The sequence below is a fragment of the Scyliorhinus torazame genome, chromosome 10, assembly GCF_047496885.1.
Source record: "Scyliorhinus torazame isolate Kashiwa2021f chromosome 10, sScyTor2.1, whole genome shotgun sequence".
NCBI lineage: Eukaryota > Metazoa > Chordata > Chondrichthyes > Carcharhiniformes > Scyliorhinidae > Scyliorhinus > Scyliorhinus torazame.
This window is the reverse complement of record NC_092716.1, coordinates 87410700-87431450: the sequence shown is the minus strand read 5'-3', so window position 1 is coordinate 87431450 and position 20751 is coordinate 87410700. Positions and strand designations below refer to the sequence as shown.

The following is a 20751-nucleotide window of genomic DNA, read 5'->3' as shown; positions in this document are numbered from 1 at the left end:
GGCAAAGGAAATCCCAGACATTCTGGCATCCAGCAGAATGGAGGGATTTGGTTTGATTGGTTGGCTGCCAGCCAGTGGTAGGCCAGAGACCGTGTTCTGCCTGGTAACGGAAAGCGATTGGTTCCTGCCAGGTGAGGTTTTTCAGAGAGAACCAGCTCTCTGTCGTTCTCTGGCTGTCTGGTGTCTCTGCTAGTCTACAGTGACGATCAGATCATTACAAGCTGAAGGAAAAGGTAACTTCCACTAAAGGCCTAAACTGAACAAAGAACAAAGAAAAGTAAAGTACAGGAACAGGCCCTTTGGCCCTCCAAGCCCGTGCCGACCATGTTGCCCGTCGAAACTAAAATCTTCTACACTTCCTGGGTCCATATCCCTCTATTCCCATCCTATTCCTGTATTTGTCAAGATGCCCCTTAAATGTCACTATCGTCCCTGCTTCCACCACCTCCTCCGGCAGCGAGTTCAAGGCACCCACTACCCTCTGTGTAAAATAACTTGCCTCGTACATAAAAGTGCTTTGCAGGGCTCGTCCGGGATTTGAACCCGGGACCTCTCGCATTTTATCGCAGCAGAAGACCCTAAGTGAGAATCATACCCCTAGACCAACGAGCCACATTAAAAATATTTTTTAAAAAATAAAATATTTAGACTACCCAATTCATTTTTTCCCCCAATTAACGGGCAATTTAGCGTGTCCAATCCACCTATCCTGCACATCTTTGGGTTGTGGGGGCGAAACCCACACAAACACGGGGAGAATGTGCAAACTCCACACGGACAGTGACCCAGAGCCGGGATCGAACCTGCGACCTCGGCGCTGTGAGACTGCAGTGCTAACCACTGCACCACCTTGCTGCCCTCTGAACTGGAGAAAGGAACTAAATGGAAGATATCTATCTGAAGTCAAGGATCCTTATCTTTTATTTCTCATCATTATTTTCTTCCCTCTCCACCACCCTTTCCCTTGATGCTGTCTGTGTGTGTGTGTGTGTATATAGTGGGACGAGTTGGAAATGGGGGAGGGGGGTTGGAAATTAGATAGTAGTTTACCAGTTGTATTGTTGTCTATTTCATACTATTAAATAATAAATGGTTACATTGTGTTAACATTTACAAATCTAGTTGCTGTACTTAATTGGGATCAAACCAAAGACATGGGGCGAGATTCTCCACTCCCACGCCAGTTGGGAGAATCGCCTGGGCCGCCAAAATTTCCCGGGACGCCGGTCCGATGCTCTCCCGCGATTCTCCCAAGCGGCGGGAACGGCCCCGTCGAGTTCCACAGGCAGGAGAATCGCTGGAGACACCCAAAATGGCGATTCTCCGGCACCCCCGCTATTCTCAGGCCCGGATGGGCCGAGCGGCCAGGCCAAAACGGCGGGTTCCCCCCCCGGCGCCGTCCACACCTGGTCACTGCTGTCAGGAACAGTGCGGGAACGCTGGGGGGAGATCCTGCACCGGGGGGGTACCTCAAATGTGGCATGGCCCGCGATCGGTGCCCACCGATCGTCGGGCCGTCCTCTCTGAAGGAGGACCTCTTTCCTTCCGCGGCCCCGCAAGATCCGTCCGCCATCTTGCGGCGCTCACGACGGCGTGGCCACTTCGGCTCGTGAGTGGAGAATCCCGCCCATGAGATTTAAGCAACTTTAATTTCACCTGTTTTGCAACCTTGGGTCAAGTGGGGCTGGAATTGACCGTGCACGAGCCCAGGTTGTCATGACACCTGCTACTGCACAAGCTCAGACACTGGGATTTCATAATGTTGCTATGAAACTTGAAACCTAAACTAGGACTGTACCTTGGAACAAGCTTTGTAGTTAGCTGTTTTCTTTGATGGTAAATGCTGACATTTGCACAGTTTGTTTTCAAGGAACAGAGCCCATCTGATTTAAACCTTTTTTAAAAAAATGTTTATTGAAGGTTTGTACAATGACAAAATTATAAACAACCAAGAGTGCAAAAAATTACAAGCAAATATGAAACAAAAGCACATAATTAACTTAAACACTACAAACCCCACTAACAGCTGACAGTGTCTAGATTCTTAAAAAAGAAAATAAATGGTTGCCTTTTCATGTAGAACCTCTCCACTGACCTCCTGATGGTGAATTTGATTTACTGTAAGTGTAATAATGACATTAAGTCGCCCAACCAAGCAGAGGCACTGGGCGGAATGGGAGACCTCCAAAGAAGCAATATTCGCCTCTGGGCAATCAGTGAGGCAAAGGTGACAACGTCCGCCTCTATCCCAGAATGAAATGCTGGTGAATCCGAAACCCCAAATATGGTTACCAGTGGACAACGGTTTAAATCCAGTCAGATTATCTCCGACATAGTGCTAAAATAGGAAGCCCAGAAGGTGGTGAATTTGGGCAGGACCAAACCATATGCGTATAGTTAGCTGGGGTAAGTGAACAGCGATCACATTTGTCCTCAACATTTGGGGGGAAAAAAACAATCATCCTGGTCAAGGGAGCCCTGTGTAACACTTTTAACTGAATTAAGCTCAGCTGAGCACATGAGGACGTGGAGTTGACCCTGTAAAGGGCCTCCCTCCAAGCCTCACTAGTAAGTATAGGACCCAGTTCACTTTCCCATCTCGCCTCGTCCTGTTTCGTGGGGAGGGGTCCGACGAGAGAATATGGTCACATAGGTCCAACATACTCCCCATGCCAGGCTGAGTCAAGGATAAAATCCTCTTCAGAAAGGAGGCAGGTAGAGCCAAAGGAAAGGAAGGGAAAACCGTCCGAGAGAAGTCACGAACTTGAAAATAAGAAAAAGGCGAGAGTTGGGGAGCTGAAATTTGAAGCTCTCTAAAACTGGCAAACATCCCCTCCACAAACAGGTCACCAAAATGCTCAAATAAAGGAGGACAATAATTTGTTGACTTTGACAAAAAAAGGACTTGGGGAGAAAATGGGGAGACATGGAAGAGAAATTAAAAATCGCGGGAGCACATTCATTTTAATAGTCTAAATCCTACTCGCCAATGAAAGAGGACGTTATCCCAACTCTGCAAGTCTGTTTTGAAACTGCCAACCAGATTAGTGTAATTTAATTTTTTTTTAAATTACGTGGCATTAGGAATAATTTATTAGCTTTGATAGATGACTGACCGACGGGCAGGACATGGAGAGTCGGATAAATGGGTCTTTTTCTGGATAGTGGGGTGCAACACGGTTTGGTCCTTGGGCCCCAGCTATTTACAATCTATAGAAATGACTTGGGTGCAGGGATAGAAGGTTCTATAGCCAAATTTGCAGACAAAATAAGTGGGACAGAAAGTTGTAATGAGGAAATAAGAACCGTACAAATGAATAAAGATAGGTTAGGAGAGTGTGCCAGATGGAGTTTAACGTGGATAAGTGGGAGGTCATGCATTTTAGTCGGAAAAATGGAAAAGCAACTTATTATCTAAATGTGGGGAGAAGTCCGGGTGCTCAGTTACAGAGGAATCTGGGGGTCCTAATTCATGAGTCACCAAAAACTAGCATGCAGGTACAGCAGATAATAAAGAAAGCAAATGGAATGTTGGCATTTATAGCTAAAAGATTAGAATATAAAGGTAAGGAAGTGTTGTTGCAACTATACAAAACATTGGTGAGACCGCACCTGGGGAATTGTGCACAGTTTTGATCTCCTTATTTGAGGAAAGATGTAGTGGCATTGGAGGCAGTTCAGAGGAGGTTCACTAGGTTGATTCCAGAGACGAGGGGTTTGTCATATGAAGAGAGATTGAGTATATAAGAATGAGGGGAGATCAAATTGAGGTATATAAAAGGTATGGCTAAAATAGACGAGGAGCGGATGCTTCCTCATGTGGAGCATTCTAGAATGAGAGATCATAGTCTTAGGATAAGAGGTAGCAAATTCAACTCGAGTGGAGGAGAAATGACTTCTCCCGAAAAGTTGTGAATCTGTGGAATTCACTACCCCAGAGTGCGATGGATGCTGGGACAATGAATAAATTTAAGGGGGAGTTAGACAGATTTTTGATTGGTAATGGGTTAAAGGGTTATGGAGAATGGGCAGGGTGGTGGAATTAAGGCCAGGCTGAGATCAGTCATGATTGAATGGTGGAGCAGATTCAATGGGCCAAATGGTCTAATTCTGCTCCTATATCTTAGGAACTTATGAACTATCACTCGCACCGTTCTTTCCAACATTCTCTTTCATGATTTTGACATCATCTCAAAAAGTACTGTTAGATGGTTCGGGTTTGTCAAACAATTTTTTCCGGGAACCGGGCTAAAAGGGCGAAAAAGCAAGGACACTGGCGGCAGCAACTTTGTGTGACCTTCTCCTACATCCCGCTACCAGAAGTTGTGTAATTTAATTTATGAAGCGAGGTGCAATTGTGGGCCTCCCGGACCCATAATTTACGAAAGGCAAGGCAAAAAGGTAAGGTACTCAGTTGGGCTTCCCTCTCCAGGGGGTTGATCGGGGATCATTCACGAGTTCAACTTGTTATCAGAGAAGGAGCCAAAAGTACTAAGCAACTTCAATATCTATCCATGGTGGGTACTGGCTCCGTAACATAGAGAAGTAGGTCATCTGCGTAAAGGGAAACCCGATGCTCCATCCTTCCCCAATTTATCCCCCTTCACTTAGCAGAGGACCTCAGTGCTATAGCGAGCGGTTCTATTGCCAAAGTAAACCGTTGCGATAAAAATGTTGACACGTCTCCTCGCTCCTCTGACCTATAAAGCTTTTTGTAAAAAGCTTCAAATGCAGCATTAACTATATCTGGGGCAGAAACGAAACTACCAATCAAATTCCTTAACTGAATAATCTCCCGGGAGGCCGTCGGCCATCTCAGCTGATGAGCTGATAGACGGCTGGCCATCTCCCCATACTCAAAAGACCCACGTTGAACGCCGCAACGGTCTTACCACCTTCCCTGTAGACAACAGATCAAACTGTGTCAGTAGCTTTTGCCTGCTCACCATGAGTCCGGAGTAGGGTCACAATAGTACCAGCGTTCGACCTCCAAGATATCATCCGCCAACCTCTGTCGTTCCATCCATCTCCTACATACCTTATACGATAAAATCACCACTTTCAAGGCTTCCCAATGCGTGGAGAGCGAGCCAGAATCCTTCCTATTGAGTTATACATACTCGCCAATGGCCTTGGACATGTGCCTTCAGAAAGCAAAATCCACTAATAACTCTACAGCTAAATTCCACAGTGGGCGCTGAGCCGGGCCTTATTCCAGAACCAAATCCACCAGATGTTGACCAAGATGACAATGTATTCTGCCATCCTTACCCAAGGGAGAAGAGACCAAAAAAAGCCAATCCTGGAATACACCTACCTACCGTATGGGTCTTCCTCTTTCTTCTTCTCTCTCTCTCTCTCTCTCTCTCTCTTGATCTTAGTGGCGAGGTTGCAGAAGCTGTTTGGAGTTACTTTCTTTGTACCGTGATGACAATGATGCTGCACTTGGTTGACTGTTGCCTTGAGAGTAGTTATTCACCACTCTTGCACCTGGACCAAGCTTTTTTAATAAAAATGGTTTTCCCAATTAAGGACAATTTAGCGTGGCTAATCCACTTGCACATCTTTGGGTTGTGGGGGCGAAACTCACTGGGTGAATGTGCAAACTCCACATGGCCAGTGACCCGTGGCCGGGATCGAATCCGAGTCTTTGGAGCCATGAGGCAACAGTGCTAATCACTGCGCCACCATGTCGCCCAGATCTGGACCAAACTTGAATAGTTCTGGCAAGTTCTGGAGTACGTTTTCTGTATGTCAAACTAATTACCCGCTGTTCAATAATATCTAAATGCATATGTTGACATGGGTGTGGTATTTACCAGCAACATTTAGAAAGGATGTATCTGTAATCCGTTAAAAACATGTTTAGGCAAGAACTAAGATAAATATGAAGTCAGTTGTTTATTTTCACTGCAGGCTATTAGATCAGTTTGAAGCATGATTTTGTTTAATGGATGATATTTCTCTGACAAGCTTAAGTCTGTATTTCCTATGTTAGCAACCATGTTTGCTGCTAGTAAAAGGCTTATCAGTGCTTTAGTCTTAACAAGCTGTCATCATGGAACTAATGGTGAAAAATATGAAGAATTTAAATTTAAACAGAAATAGTAAACTTCCAAACATTTGCTCGAGCTATGATAGGCAAGTGCAATAATCCTGCTATGTAGACGCTTGTGCATTCTTCACAAATTATCAAGACTATCCTGGCAGTTTGTTTTGCGCAACACAATTCAAATGGTTAATGTTGTACCCACTTGTCTTTTTCCCCATATCTAATTTTTTTGGGGGAAAAGGCCTCAAACTGCCGCAGTGAATTTATTATAACCCAGTTTTTATCTTATGGTTCAATCAAATAGTTGAACATCGCAAACATGCGTTGGTTATGTTTGAAGTGAGGAACTTCCAAAGATGTTTTTTGATAAAATGGAAGTAATTACAGGCCTGATGTTTTTTATACTTATTTAGTGATTTTGTCCTGTACATTTTGATCCTGATCAAAGTATGGGAATGGAATCCATTTCAGGGATCCAGTGGTGGCATTAGGCACTCTTCAGTCAGATACAGCAGAGTAAAGGTTTTTCCAGACAGTCTTAATGACTCAGTTGGCCACGCAGCTGGTTTGTGATGCAGAGCAAGGCTAACAGCGTAGGTTCAATTCCTGTACTGACTGAGGTTATTACTGAAGGCCTGCCTTCTTAACCTTGCACCTCGCCTGAGGTGTGGTGATCCTCGGGTAAAATCACCAACAGTCAGCTCTCCCCTTCAAAGGGGAAACCAGCCTATCGTCGTCTGGGACTATGGCGACTTTACTTTTAATGATGTGCTTTAGCCATCACAGAATTTTACATGCACTCTATTGTACAATTGTGATATTTTGCTGTTTACACAGCAGCCCTCTGGCTCCCTGACCACGATTCCAGTGGTGCAGAATCATGATGTAGTTGATTAACATGTCTTTTGTTGGTTTTATGAGGCTGTAGTGGTTCTAATTGTGCTGAATTTGGCAAAAATTGCACAGAGTTACAAATGCAATTCTAAAATGACTGCATACATACATGCAGTTACTGCAAAGTTACAACTGTGCAATTTCCAGATGTCGGTTCTTTGTAGGCCATTGAAATCTATATTTACTATTTCCAAGCGTGGTTTTATATGTGTGTGATAGTGGATGAAAACAAAGTTGATTAAATAGCATGCTTGAGGCACCAGCTTTAAAACTAGTGACATGTCCTGACAATTCATCATAAAGCAATTGCTTGAACAGTTCACGGGTCAAGATTGCATATCACTGCAATATTGCAGAGTTGTGTCTTGACTGTCACGTTTCTGGAAGATAATAACTGGAGCAGCTAGAGAGTGAACTAGACGGCCACTACGGTTAGACCTCAGCAGTTTGATTTGTCTAAATTGGTAGATAGTTCCAGCAACAAAGCTTCATATACGAATTCATCAGCTTGTGGCTTATTGTCTTTGATTTCATCAGCATCTGGAACTCTGCCTGTTTTAGTATGTAAAAGCTTAACGAAGTTGACCACTGACTTTATTATGGTTTCTGGAATATGTATTGGGTTACGGCAGTCATTTTCAAACTCAGGGTCGCGATTGCGAGTGGGTATCATGTGGGTTGCGGAGCGATGGGTTTTGGTGTTCCCAGTAGCAGGAAGAAGTGCACAACGGCTGCGACCGGCTTAAAAAATTTAAAAATGCAGGCCTCCATCGGCTTTCAAGAATGCCAGCTGTCGGCGCATGCATGCCCCCTCAGCTGGGTCTAGCAATGCGCAGGCCCGGAGCCCAGTGGGGCAGATCACCGCCTCCTGTTGTCAGCGTGCTGTTCACAGGACCAGGGGCTGGATTCTCCATTTCAGGGACTATGTCTCCACGCCGTCGTAAAAACTGTGGTCTTTTACATAAGAAAAACTGGTGTCAAAAGGCCACAGATTCATTGCCTTGCAGGGGCTAGCAGGCAGCTGTCGTGGAGCTTGCAGCTCCAGCTGCTGATACTGCCTCCCGAACCTCCAGGTCAGAGGCCATGCATGCGCATGGCGGAGGCCTCCAACCGCCACGCCGTGCTCCATGGCAGACTTGGGCCGTGGACCTGGACTCCGGAAATAGCGCCCCCATCAGCTGCGCGCCCAACCCGGACCGCTCAAAAATACCCCAGTCCCGAATGAGGCCCCCGCCCTCCGATCAACCCTACCCCGACTGTAGCAGCCGTAGACTGAGTCCACAGTCGCCACGCGAGATTCTCGAATGGCTGGGACCGCATTAGAAATACGCCGTCGGGAATTCGGTCGGTCGGGGGTGGAGAATAGCGGGGCAGGCTTAAGGCAATGGCCTCAGATGGTAGATACTCTGGCTTTTCGGGGGGGCGGAGAATTGCCGAACCGGCGCCGGTTCCGATTTCATGTGGGAAAATATACTCGCTCTTGCACTCTCTCATTCTCACTCTCACTGACGTCACAAGGCGTGGGCGTGAAATCACAGAGGAGAGATTCCTCCATTTTGTAGCTGCCAGCAAGCAAGCCACGGGACCGTGAAGAACTGAAGATGGATCATTTTGTAATAAAGGAAGAGGGGGCCAGAGACACAAACAAGTCAGTATCTCATAGTTGAATCTGCTGGAGTGTGTGCAGCACGGTGCCGCAGTGGTTAGCACTGCTGCCTCATGGCCTTGAGGACCCGGATTCAATACTGGCCCCGGGTCACTGTCCATGTGGAGTTTGTACATTCTCCCTGTGTCTGCGTGGGTCTCACCTCCGCAACCCAAAAGATGTTCAGGGTAGGTGAATTGGCCATGCTAAATTGCCCCATAATTGGGGGAAAAAATTGGGTTCTTTAAATTTATATTAAAAAGAAGAATTTGCTGGAGAGAGCTTCTCAGAAGGATCCATGGCAGGAAAAAGCAGTGCTGGTGTGAGCTGTATCCAGAGCTCCAAGGCCTCTGGTGAACAAACAATTGAAAAGAAACTGAAATCGGAACAAAGCAGTATAAAAATGATTTCTTGAGGTATGGGAAGTACTGACAATTAAAAGTTTAAGTTAAAAGTTGAGTAAAGGCAGGTAATAATATATTTGATCTGTCCCTTTAATAGGAACTAAAAATGGTGAGCTCAGAGATGAAGGAGCTTTAAAACCATCTCCTTAGAATCAGGGTCGATGAAAACTCCTTTCTGTCCTAGCCTGAAATGAAAAGGGATTTTTTTCATGCTGAGTGTTGACTGAGGAAAAGACCAATTGCAATAGTTAGACTATTTTGTGAGATGAGCTTTGGCATAATGATGATTTCAGTGGAAGTAGAAACATTTGGTCAGGTTCCTATGCCAGGATGGCTAGATGGTTGGAGGGAGCAAAACACTCTTCCAGAGGTCCTTGTATAGGGAAATTTAACCAGAGGGCGGCTGGCTGCAAATACATCTCTTTAACAGGGGAGAAAGGGATGGGGGGAATGGGGTGGGGGGACAGGTAACCATAGATTAGGTAGCTTAGCATTGATAGTGGGTAGTAGGCTCTTGGAGGTTCTAATATGAGATGAAATTAATACTCAAGTAGAAATGCTTGGATTAATTAGGATAATCAGTGTGAATTTGTAAAAGGCAAATCAGGTACATTTAATAGAATAACTTTAATAAATAAGGGATTTTTATTTTGAAAGGGTATTTGACAAAATGCTGCAGAGATGATTTATTGAAAATAAATTACATGGCATTGAATGATACATTACAGCTTGGTAGCAATTTCTTAAAGTGTAGAAAATAAATTTCTTGTTATGGATTTTTTTTAGATTGGAGTGATATAAATAGTAATTGTTCCTGGTGATCATGTTTTTGTACCATTACTCTTCTCCGTAGTTTGGATTTTAACTGCTAGCATGTTTCTAAGAACAAAACACTTTGAAAACATAATGCTTCGTTAGCCTGCAAAAGAATGAGACCTGGACAATTCTAACAGCGAAACTTAATTTTAAACGTCAAAAGCCGACTTCTCCGACCCCCCCGCTAGGTCAGAGAATCGCCGGGGGGCGGCGTGAATCCCGCTGGCTGCCGAATTCTCTGGCGCCAGAGATTTGGCGGGGGCGAGAATCATGCCTCGGCGGCCGCTGGCAGCCCCCCCCCCCCGGGCGCGATTCTCCGGCCATCGATGGGCTGAGTGGCCGCCCATTTTTTTCTTTTGCCGGTCCTGCTGGCGTAAATTAGAGTAGGTCCTTACCGGCGGGACCGGGCGGCCTCCGGGGTCCTGGGGGGGGGGGGGGGGAGAGAAGAGGGAGGTCACGGGGGGATCTAGCTGTGGGGGGTGCCCCCACGGTGGCCTGGCCCTCAATCGTGGGCCCACCGATCTGCGGGCAGGCCTGTGCCGTGGGGGCACTCTATTGTTCCGCGTCGGCCGCTGTGGTCCTCCACGACGGCCGACGCGGAGATGAACCACCCCACACCCCCGCGCATGCACTGGGATGCCCTTCGTTGGCGTGGCGCCAAGCCCCTTCCCCACCTGCCGGTGCGGTGCGAACCACTCCGGGGCCGGCCTAGTCCCTGAAGGTGCGGAGGATTCCGCACCTATGGGGCGGCCCGACGCCGGAGTGGTTCACGCCACTCCTCGGCGCCGCTGCCCCCGCCGGTAGGGGAGAATCCCTCCCCATCCCTTATATGAACAAGGGTCTAACCAGTTTTGCTGTCGCTGCTTACTCAGCAGAACAAGATAAAATTGGGAATGGTTGGTTGCTGGTGACTTCAGGGCAGGTAAATAATGAGAATGCTTTTAACTGCACAAAGCTACTGGGTGGAAAGGCTTAAATTTGACCCCAATACATATAAGTTATCTAAACCTTGGTGTGGCATGCATACTATCACATCAGTTATGGCAAGGATAGTGGAATCTGTTATCAGACAGACAAATTAAGCACGTCGCCAGATATCAGCTCATCAGAATCATCATGGATTTGTGAAGTGTAGCTCATGCCTGACTAACTAAGTGGAATTGTTTGAGGTTATCATCACCATGGTGGACAGGGATGTTTATGAACGTTATCTTTATCAGGGGTTCTCAATTGTTTTACATTTGAGGCCTCACTGATTCCCCCCTCTATTTATAAGAATTCCATGAACTCCATAACACGAGCATTTTTTCTAAATGAAATTAGTTGCACGATTATATATGTTTATTTACTTAACGTGAAAGTTGTTGCAAGTGTTGAGCATCAGATTGAGGCTCAGTAAAGAACACCCAAACTAGGTTGAAGCTTGGGTGCGAAGTGTAGTGACTTTTTGCAGCTGCAAGCCATCTTTCTCCTTTGTGAGCGTCAAAACTCTGTTACTGGCCATTGGACGATTCAATCAGAAATGGGAAAATAACTCAAAATTAATCACGGTATTTACAACCAAACATTAAGCTGTTACCAACGTAAGAATTTCATGACCTATATTTTCATACAACGTGGAAAGGAATGTTGTACGTGAGAAAATTCAACACCAGCAGTAAAATGGTTGAAACAAATCTGTCATACTAACAGAATACGTAATTGGTAGTCATAAAGTCCTCATTGTACACTATTTCTCTATTAAATTTGTCTTGTGCAGCTCGTCTTTGGCATATGTACCTGCATGGTGCTGAGTTTTATAAAATATGAAGTTCCATTTGCTAATGAAGCATGACATTCCTGGGGTGCAGTAAGGATTGTAATTCAGTCAAAGCAATTGTCATCAGTAGTGAAACTTCTTCCATTAAGCTTAGTTAATAAAGCAGAACTTTTTTAACCCCTTTGACCAAACTGTCCTGTCCTTTCCTCATTGGATTTAATGCAAGTATTTGGACAGCTGTATGTGCAAGTCCAAAGTAGAAAACCTTATGAGAATATCTTTATACACAGTTTTGTTGCAACTTAGTCGACAACTTCTGAAACTTGCTCCCTGGTAAATAATTTATTTGGCCAGTTTCCTCAATTGAATTTGGTGGATCGATGCAATAAACAGCAGCTAGAGTATTAAAGTAGCTTTATGTGATATCCATGGTTTACGGACCATCAGCTCTCTATTGGGCTGAATGACCGCGAAGTATGGAATTCAGTCTTTACTTCATCACAACTGAATATAACTTTTTTGAGGCTTGGAGGGGGAGAAAGTGTTATAACACTATGAATCATGTAGCAGAATTGCTTTAGTACCAGCAGTTTGAGCATCCTCTGGCATTTTAGCTGTTCTAACAGCAACACCCATGTTAGGAGAATTGGTGATTATGATGAAAGCAACATTATTATTAAAACATAATTTTGTTTGCTGGGAATTCACAGGGTCATATGTTAAAATGCAAGCTTTATTTGCTTGGTTTATTGTCTATTTTTATTGCAACAGTCTTTGTAAGATATACAAAAATGTTTTAGTAAAATTTGTAGTCTTGAGCTATGCAAATTTAGTTAGGAGCCATTTCTCCCCTCCCCCAAAGCATAATACAATGGATGCTGAAAATATGAAAGAAAAACACAAAACTGGAAATACTAAGTAGGCCTGGCAGCATCTGTGGCGAGAGAAACAGAGTTAATGTTTCAGTTTCATGGCTTTTCATCGGGATCTCCTTTCATCGCAACTCCTCACCCCTCGAAAGGTCATTGACTTGAATTGTTAACCCCATTTTTCTTTTCGTAAACTGAATTGGTGATATTTGCTTGCATTTTTTCTTTTTACTTGTTAGGTGCTCAAACAGAACCAATAAAAAAATGCAATTTTTTGCATTTTCTGCACATCACAAAGATAATTATTAATTTTTTGTTAACTGTTAAATTACCCACATTTTCCTTTTGGCAGGATTCTGAATCTTTGGATACTTGTATTCAAAGTACTCTTTCAGCCCTCTACCCACCTTTCGAGGCAACAGCATCCACTGTCCTGTGTCAAGTTTTTGATGTAGTGGAGAAAACGTACCGTGGTGACGGATTGTGCTACCTCATTGATTTCCTTGTTCCAGCTAAGCACATTCTGCAGTGCATTCAGCAGGATGCTTGTGTAAGTATGAGGGTAGTAGGGTGGGGGTAATGCAAAGTAGTTCAATGTACTTTTGCATTTTGTACTTTCATATTTTGTATCAAATGACGGATGCAATGCTAGTTAGTCTGAATGCCATATCTTAAAATTCAGGTCCTGCCACCATAGGTAGCTGCACTCAAAACCCATGGGGAAGACACAGCTCATTTTAATCAGTTCCTCTAACTGCAGCCTTGTATTTTGGAGCACAAAAATACAATTGGTCAGAAAAATATTTGATTGTATAATTGGCATTATGTTAGTTAGAAAAAACGAATTTTTATCTTGTGAGTAATACAGATTTTTGATCGAAATACCACCCCTCCAAGATCACTTTCTTTCCCTTTAAATTTCGAGTACCCAATTATTTTTTCTAATTAAGGGGCAATTTAGAGTGACCAATGCACCTACCCTGCACATCTTTGGGTGGTGGGGGTGAGATCCACTCAGACATGGGGAGAATGTGCAAACTCCACACGGACAGTGACCCGGGCCAGAATCGAATCCGGGTCCTCGGCGCTGTGAGGCAACAGTGATGCCGACTGTGCCACCATGCCACCCCCTCCAAAATCACTTTATGACCATGCGGTGTGAGTAGCTGAAAGGAATCTTAATAGAAACGTCTGTATTTGCTTCAAAAATTGAGGTCTCTTTTGTGTGATACTATTCATCCCTTCTCTTATGGACGCCTGGTCAGCTCTCAGTAGTGTCTACGATACTGGACCAGAACCATAACTTTTTAAGTTTTAATAGGATGCAGAACGATTTATTCATTCCTGGGGTGATAACATAAGTAATAGCACTTAGTTATTTTATAAACTTTTAAACTTCAACCCTAGCAATAACATTGCATGTAGTTTCTTAACCCTAACACACGGGTTCCCATTAAGCAGCACTTCGAAGGAATGTGCATCTCTCATTCCACTTACACAGGCAGGCAAAGGTGATAACTTTATTTGCGACGCAATTTTTCTTTTGTTAGTGAAGTTACTTAAGAACCCTTTTCGAAAGCCTGCCTCTGGAACAACTTTCCATGACACCTCTCTCTGGCTTTTCAAATCCTTCTTTTCAGCTCTCTCTCTCTCGCTCTCTCTCTCAGCTTGACCCAGCCCCTCAAACAAAGATTATTTTATGGGGTATCCAGACTTTAATCCATTATCGTTATCTTGGCTGTCTGATTTTCCATTTCCATTATTGATATGAACCTAACCTCCCATTTACGGATAAAAGTAGCCATGAATAATAATCTTTATTGTCACAAGTAGGCTTACATTGCAATGAAGTTACTGTGAAAAACCCCTAGTCGCCACATTCCGGCGCCTGTTTGGGTACACACACGGAGAATTCGGAATGTCCAAATTACCTAACCGCACGTATTTTGGGACTAGTGGGAGGAAACAGGAGCACCCAAAGGAAACCCACGTAGACACAGGGAGAATGTGCAGACTCCGCACATACAGCGACCCAGCCGGGATTTGTACCTGGGACCCTGGCGCTGTGAAGCCACAGTGCTACCGTGCTGCCCATATACCTCTATAATGGGCTAATGGCTAGTCAAACAAGAGTGTTCTGAAGGACATTGGATCTTGAGTGGATCATCATGGCTGAACAGGAGCATCCTGTATGTTACCACTAACGAGTTTAAGTCTGAATGAGACAATGTAATTCAGGCCAGATATGGGTTGAGGCCTTGCTATCAGTTTTTCACTCGGTCTGTTAACCCCTAAATTACCTGCTACATCTTCGATCCCAAGTTCTTAATATCTCCCTCTCATAACACTTCTCAACTTAAAAGCAGAATCGATTTTGAATAATTCTGGAACTCTTATACACAGTTAGAAAGAAAAACAGCTCTTTAGCTAATAGGCTATTAGGCATTCCCGTAAGTCTTTGACTGTTAAGTGGATCAGATCTTCATGAAATTAAAAATGCAGAAATGAATATGCCCTGCAATTATTTTTCGTTTATCATAAGTATTGTTTAATTCCAGGATTAATTTGTTTTTATTTTCTTTGTATAAATTTAGAGTACCCAATTCATTTTTTCCAATTAAGGGGCAATTTAGCGTGGCCAATCCACCTAAGGGCATTTAAATGGTCATTGGATAAACATATGGATGATAAGGGAATACTGTAGATGGGCTTTAGATTGGTTTCACAGGTCGGCGCAACATAGAGGGCCGAAGGGCCTGTACTGCGCTGTAATGTTCTATGTTCTAACCACATCTTTGGGTTGTGGGGGCGAAACCCACGCAAACATGGGGAAAATGTACAAACTCCACACGGACAATGATCCAGAACCGGGATCGAACCTGGCCGTCTTTGAATAAAACGTGACCATGTAATAGCTTTTTGTTTTTAAAAAAAGATACACCGTTTAAAAAGTAGTTACTTCAGTGGTGGGCAACCTGCAGTCTGGTCCATATGCAGCTCATGAGGGTTCTTGTGGACTATGAGACGTTTTGTTGACTGTTGCCCATGTGCAGAGTTGCCACGTTATGCTGGTTTTCATCTGCGTAGCTTTTTTCCTACCAGTATGACTGAAGTGATATGTATATAGAGCAAAGGCATGTGAAGTGAGGTGCATACTGATTGCACAGGTATGATTTCCCTCTTATGTCCAATCAGGTGTAAATAATTATTTTGTTTTTACCACTTCAGTTGATAGTTTTATCAATGTATGAATGATTCAGCATTTTCTTGGCTTGGGCTCTCCCCCTTTTGCACCCGCTCTCCCCCTTTCGGGCATGCTCTCTACAACTACTTACTAACTGCTATGCAACAAGTAAAGAGTATATTCCGAAAAGCGCATACCTTCGCCACACTATGTTAATTCAGCGTTATTGCAGTTACGCAAGTCTTTCTTGGGGCTTTTTCCTGCCTGGTCGATGTACTGAAACTACAAAGCTGAAAAAAATAAATCCATCTCACAGAGGAAGCTGCAGGCCAGCCCACATCCAACAAGTTGCATCACATTTTGACAGCTGTGACAAATTCAACCACTGCAATTGGGACAGCTACAATATTCTCATTTTTTAAAAAAAGTCAACTTGCTTTAGCACCCAAAAGTAACACATCCTTGCTAAAAAAAATTTAAAATCTCCCTTTTCGAAAAAATATCCAGTTCTTCCTTGGTCCATATCATATCTGTTTGGCAAATTACATTGAAATCCATCCATTAGTTTTTGAGGCATATTGTTTAGAGACAAACAAACTAACTGGCAAAAACATTAGCTTCATCCACCTTCAGCAGTGGAGATAATTAGAATTATTTGTAACAAACTTTGGTAAGGTTTTGAATGCTACCGTGTGAAAAATAATATAAATTCACTTGACTGTAGGTTTCAAGAAATGCACCTATTTACTAACTGCTATGTTCAAGTACATGTTTGTACTAGTGGTCAGTAATTTCTGCCCTTTCAACTCATTTCTATTTCTTTAGCTAAGTTCCACTGCAGCTAGCACAAGAATGCTAATATAATTGCCTGATTATCAAATTTATATGTGTGCTAATTGTCTTCAAAAATGGATTTGGATGGATATGTCCGTTTTCCCATGTAGACAACCATGAATATATTTTTTGTTAAATTTGTTTTTAGTGAATTGCTTAACAATGGAAAACTATTTTAAGTCCAAGAACAAACATTTAACAGAAATCTTTCAAATTTTTTTTTTAACAGTTTCAATACTGTGGATTACTATTTCGCAATGAAGGTTGGCCTTTATGCATCTGTGAAAAAATTGTAATACAACTCTCTGCACTTGACTGGCGAACTTTACAACCTGGTGATTTCTACCTTCAAGTTGTCCCACACCAGAAGAAAACGCCACATATTGTACTAAAATGCCTGGCAACAAATGGGTACAACATAGAGGAAGTAATAGTTCCAGAGATCTCTTATACTTCTATCTTCACTATGGAATGGTTGGACAATATTAACAAGGAACGGATGGGAACAGCTTTACAAAATTGTCTTTTGTCTGCAAACAGCAGTATCTTGCGAGTACGTTGGGAAGAGGTAGTGAATCCAGAATTTGTTGATAAACCAAAAATGATTGAAAGTATGTCATCAGGAAACTGGATTATGGATCAGGAAGTTTGTAACAATCCAAACAATTTACTATTGAATGATCACCATGCAGGACCAGGAAATCTTTCTGAAACACCTCAAAATCTAACTGTGAAAGAAAAAGAACTGAAAACACAGCAAGTACGTCCTAAAATGATGTTGCAGAATTCCCTAAGTAGTGTTGCAGATTGTTTAGATGTTTCTGTTAATTCCCCGGCAATTCCTCTTCACGAACTTGAGGGGGAGTATGTAGAACTTAGTGAAATTCTATTAACTGAAAATGATTTCCTTTTGCAAACAAGTACATCAGACACAAAATTGCAATATACATTGAAGGCTAACAGGTCATCAGGTGTAATTCCTTTGGATGTCTTGAGTAAGAGAACTTGTTTCAAGGAATCAAACTGGCCAAATTACACAGTGGCATCTTCTAATGTAACTTGGAGGTCCAATTTAGAATCAATACAAAACCCATTTAACATGCATGTTAACATCAATGAGGAAATTCTTGAACATAAGTCACTTGCAGATACTGTGGAAAACAAAATGCCATTTCATAACGAGACTTGCAGCAGTAGTGAAAATAAAGAACCTTGTGTGTTTACAAAAGTAGAGTTGTCTCCACCAGCGGAAACTGACATTCATCAAGAAGGAATGCAACAGGAGTTCAAGCCTTGCTGTGGAGACATGCCTATGTTAATTAAACAGGCCACAGAAAACAGTTTAAGCAATAGTTGCTTGGAACCAGTGGTTTGCAGCCACACACAGACTTCTGCTTACAATTTACAAGATTGGCAATTTCAAAGTTCTTCAGGTGAATCATTACTTGTGCCACACGGTAGAAATAAAATTGATATGAAAGATTGCAAAGAAACCTATGCAGAAAAAATATTTCAGAAAAATAACCAAATTCTGTCTGAAGCAGATGCAACAGAACATATCCATGATAAAGACCTAAAAGTTACAGAGCAGAACAGCACATCAATGGTTTTGATTCATTCTGATGAAGAATTTTTCAGTCATCAATTGACTGATTGTAATTTAGCTAACACAGAGGAATTTGTAAATACTCCTGACAAGGCATCTTCTAAGTACACACAGCCTTTGGCTAAAAGTTTAGAGCAGAAAAAGACAATGAATCAACATTCAGAGTGTATTGAACATGCACAATTTAATGGTCAGAGTCTTAACCAAACTGAACAGTTTATTAAAAATTTAACTCAACCGGAAGCAAATATGCAATTGGATGGGTACAAAATCTCTTTAACCCAATCTTTAAGCTCTGAAGGCACTACTGAATCTAATTTATGTGAGAACTTTGCACTTGCTGATAATTCAGATCCTTCATTGAAGGACAGCGGAAAGCATACAGGTATTAAAGCTGCTCAATTGATTGAAGAAAATGTAGGATCTGCTATTCACCAGCTGACTGATAGTACAGGCACAGTAGAGTTAATAAATGGAGAAATGCAATCTACAAATGCTGATCATTTACAATCTAATTTAACAGAGCACACTGAGTATTGTGAAAAGCATGGCTTTGAATATATGACACATTTGGAGAAAGATCATGTATGTTGGACAGAGGAAAATATACAACTGAATGCATGTTCAGTTAATAAAGAAAGAACTAGTCAGCAGTTTCAAGTCAATGTATTACATCAGATGTCTGCACATGTGCAACATGCAAATACAGATCAACTGCAGAGTAAATTCAATGAACAGAAACACATTGAAACTAAGGAACTGCACTTAACAGAAAGTTGTAATCTAATAATTAAAGATGTGGATCCACTACAGGACTGTGGAATTCCATTCTTACAAGACCTGAAAACTGAGAATGTTTTGCAAGAAAATAGTGAATTTAATGTTAAAAAGGAAGGCGAACATGAGGAATATTCTACTGTTGAAGAATACTGGTCGAGTATAGTAATGACAGAGGCTAGCATTGGTTACTCTAGTATAGTGGGAAGTAAAAAGCTTGAAACTACTTCTGCAAATATAGATAGAAATGAATACTTTGCCAATAATGAACATGGAAATTCGAAGGAACACAATCAATCAGAAAAACAAGCTGCAAAGGATTTAATTGTTGAAAATGCTGAACAACTAAAGCAAGAAAGATGCCTTACTGACAAAATTCTAGAAGGTAGGATATTTCTAAATTTGAAAGCCATGACTTATAAAGTATATATAATCTTTCCTTGCTTTACCCAAGATAATAATTATGATTACAAAATGAATATAAATGGCTAAATGTAATACTAAAGGATATCATTATTCTGAATCCTAAGACTTCAGCCATATTCTTAACATTGGCCAGGTAGTAAAGTCATGATTGGAATAATAAGAACAATGGGCGCGATTCTCCGACCCCACCACCAGGTCGGAGAATCGCCGGGGGGCCGACGTGAATCCCGCCCCTGTCGTGTCGTGAATTCTCCGCCACCGGAGATTCAGCGGGGGAGGGAATCCCCCGGTGATTCTCCGGTCCGCGATGGGCCGAAGTCCCGCCGCTGTCAACCCACGCCAGCTGGCGTGGATTGAACCACCTTTGGGACGGCGGGACATGGTGGCGTGGGCGGGCTCCGGGGTCCTGGGGGGGGGCGAGGGGCGATCTGGCCCCGGGGGGTGCCCCCACGGTGACCTGGCCCGCGATCGGGGTCCACCGATTCGCGGGCGGGCCTGTGCCGTGGGGGGCACTCTTTTCCTTCCGCCTTCGCCATGGTCTCCACCATGGCGGAGGCGGCCGCTGACGCTCCCGCGCATGCGCCGCCCGGCAAGGTCATTTCCACGCCAGCTGGCGGGGTACCAAAGGCCTTTCCCGCCAGCTGGCGGGGCGGAAATCAGTCCGGCGCGTGCCTAGCCCCTCAAGGTGAGGGCTCGGCCCTTCAAGATGCGGAGACTTCCGCAACTTTGGGGCGGCATGATGCCGGACTGATTCGCGCCGTTTTTTGCGCCGGTCGGCGGACATCGCGCCGATATCGGAGAATCCCGCCCAATGTAAATCTCACAGTACAATTTTAAAGGGAGTGCAGCAACAGTGAAACGTGGGGGTATATTTATACAGTCTGAAGGCAGTGCAGGTTGAGAAGCTGTTACAAAGCCATTGAGGATCCTTTCCCTTATAAATAGAGGTATAGAGTGCCAAAGAAGCAAGTTATGCTTAAACCCTTTTATAGATCACTAGCTAAACACTTCTGAACATTGCAGTTTAGGAAATATATCGAAACTTTAGGAAAATGTACAGTAGAGATTTACCAGATTGGCACCAGGGATGAAATACTTCAGTTACATGGAGAGATTAGAAAAACTGAGATTATTCTCTAGAAGTGAGAGAGTTGAAATGAGATGTAATAGAGGTATTAAAAATCATGAAGGATCTTGACAGAGCTAACAAAGGAGAAACGATTTCTAGTATCACAAAAGTTGGTAACCAGAGGACATATTTAAGTTAATTGTCCAAAACCAGTGGCGACATGAGGAAAAAATATGCAGAAAGTGGTTATCAGCTATAAACATTGCTGCAGTAGGGATGTTTGCAGGCGACCGTGGAGTGAGTGGTCGCACATTTGGTGGCTCCTGATTGGAGTGGACTGTTTGGTAATTTTCACCCGATATCGGGAGTATTTGCTGGTGAAAAGTGAATGAACAGTGAGAGATCGAAATTCTTCT

The 20751-nt window shown here is 43.2% G+C and overlaps 1 protein-coding gene and 1 non-coding gene across 6 annotated transcripts in view; one reads left to right on the top strand and one right to left on the bottom strand.

The window, feature by feature from the left end:
* plekhg4 (pleckstrin homology domain containing, family G (with RhoGef domain) member 4) overlaps window positions 1-20751 on the top strand; it is a 371163-nt gene that overhangs the window by 39412 nt on the left and 311000 nt on the right. For 4 of the 5 annotated variants that reach the window (XM_072518380.1, XM_072518379.1, XM_072518378.1 and 1 more), the window contains exons 2-3: window positions 12792-12989; window positions 16687-19225. In XM_072518380.1, the coding sequence (XP_072374481.1) occupies window positions 12792-12989; window positions 16687-19225 (2737 nt within the window). The remainder of the gene's footprint in view (window positions 1-12791; window positions 12990-16686; window positions 19226-20751) is intronic. The other variant, XM_072518381.1, reaches the window with a different exon arrangement.
* trnap-agg (transfer RNA proline (anticodon AGG)) lies at window positions 523-612 on the bottom strand. The gene is given in 2 exon segments: window positions 523-558; window positions 577-612. It is a non-coding gene; the product is annotated as a tRNA-Pro (tRNA).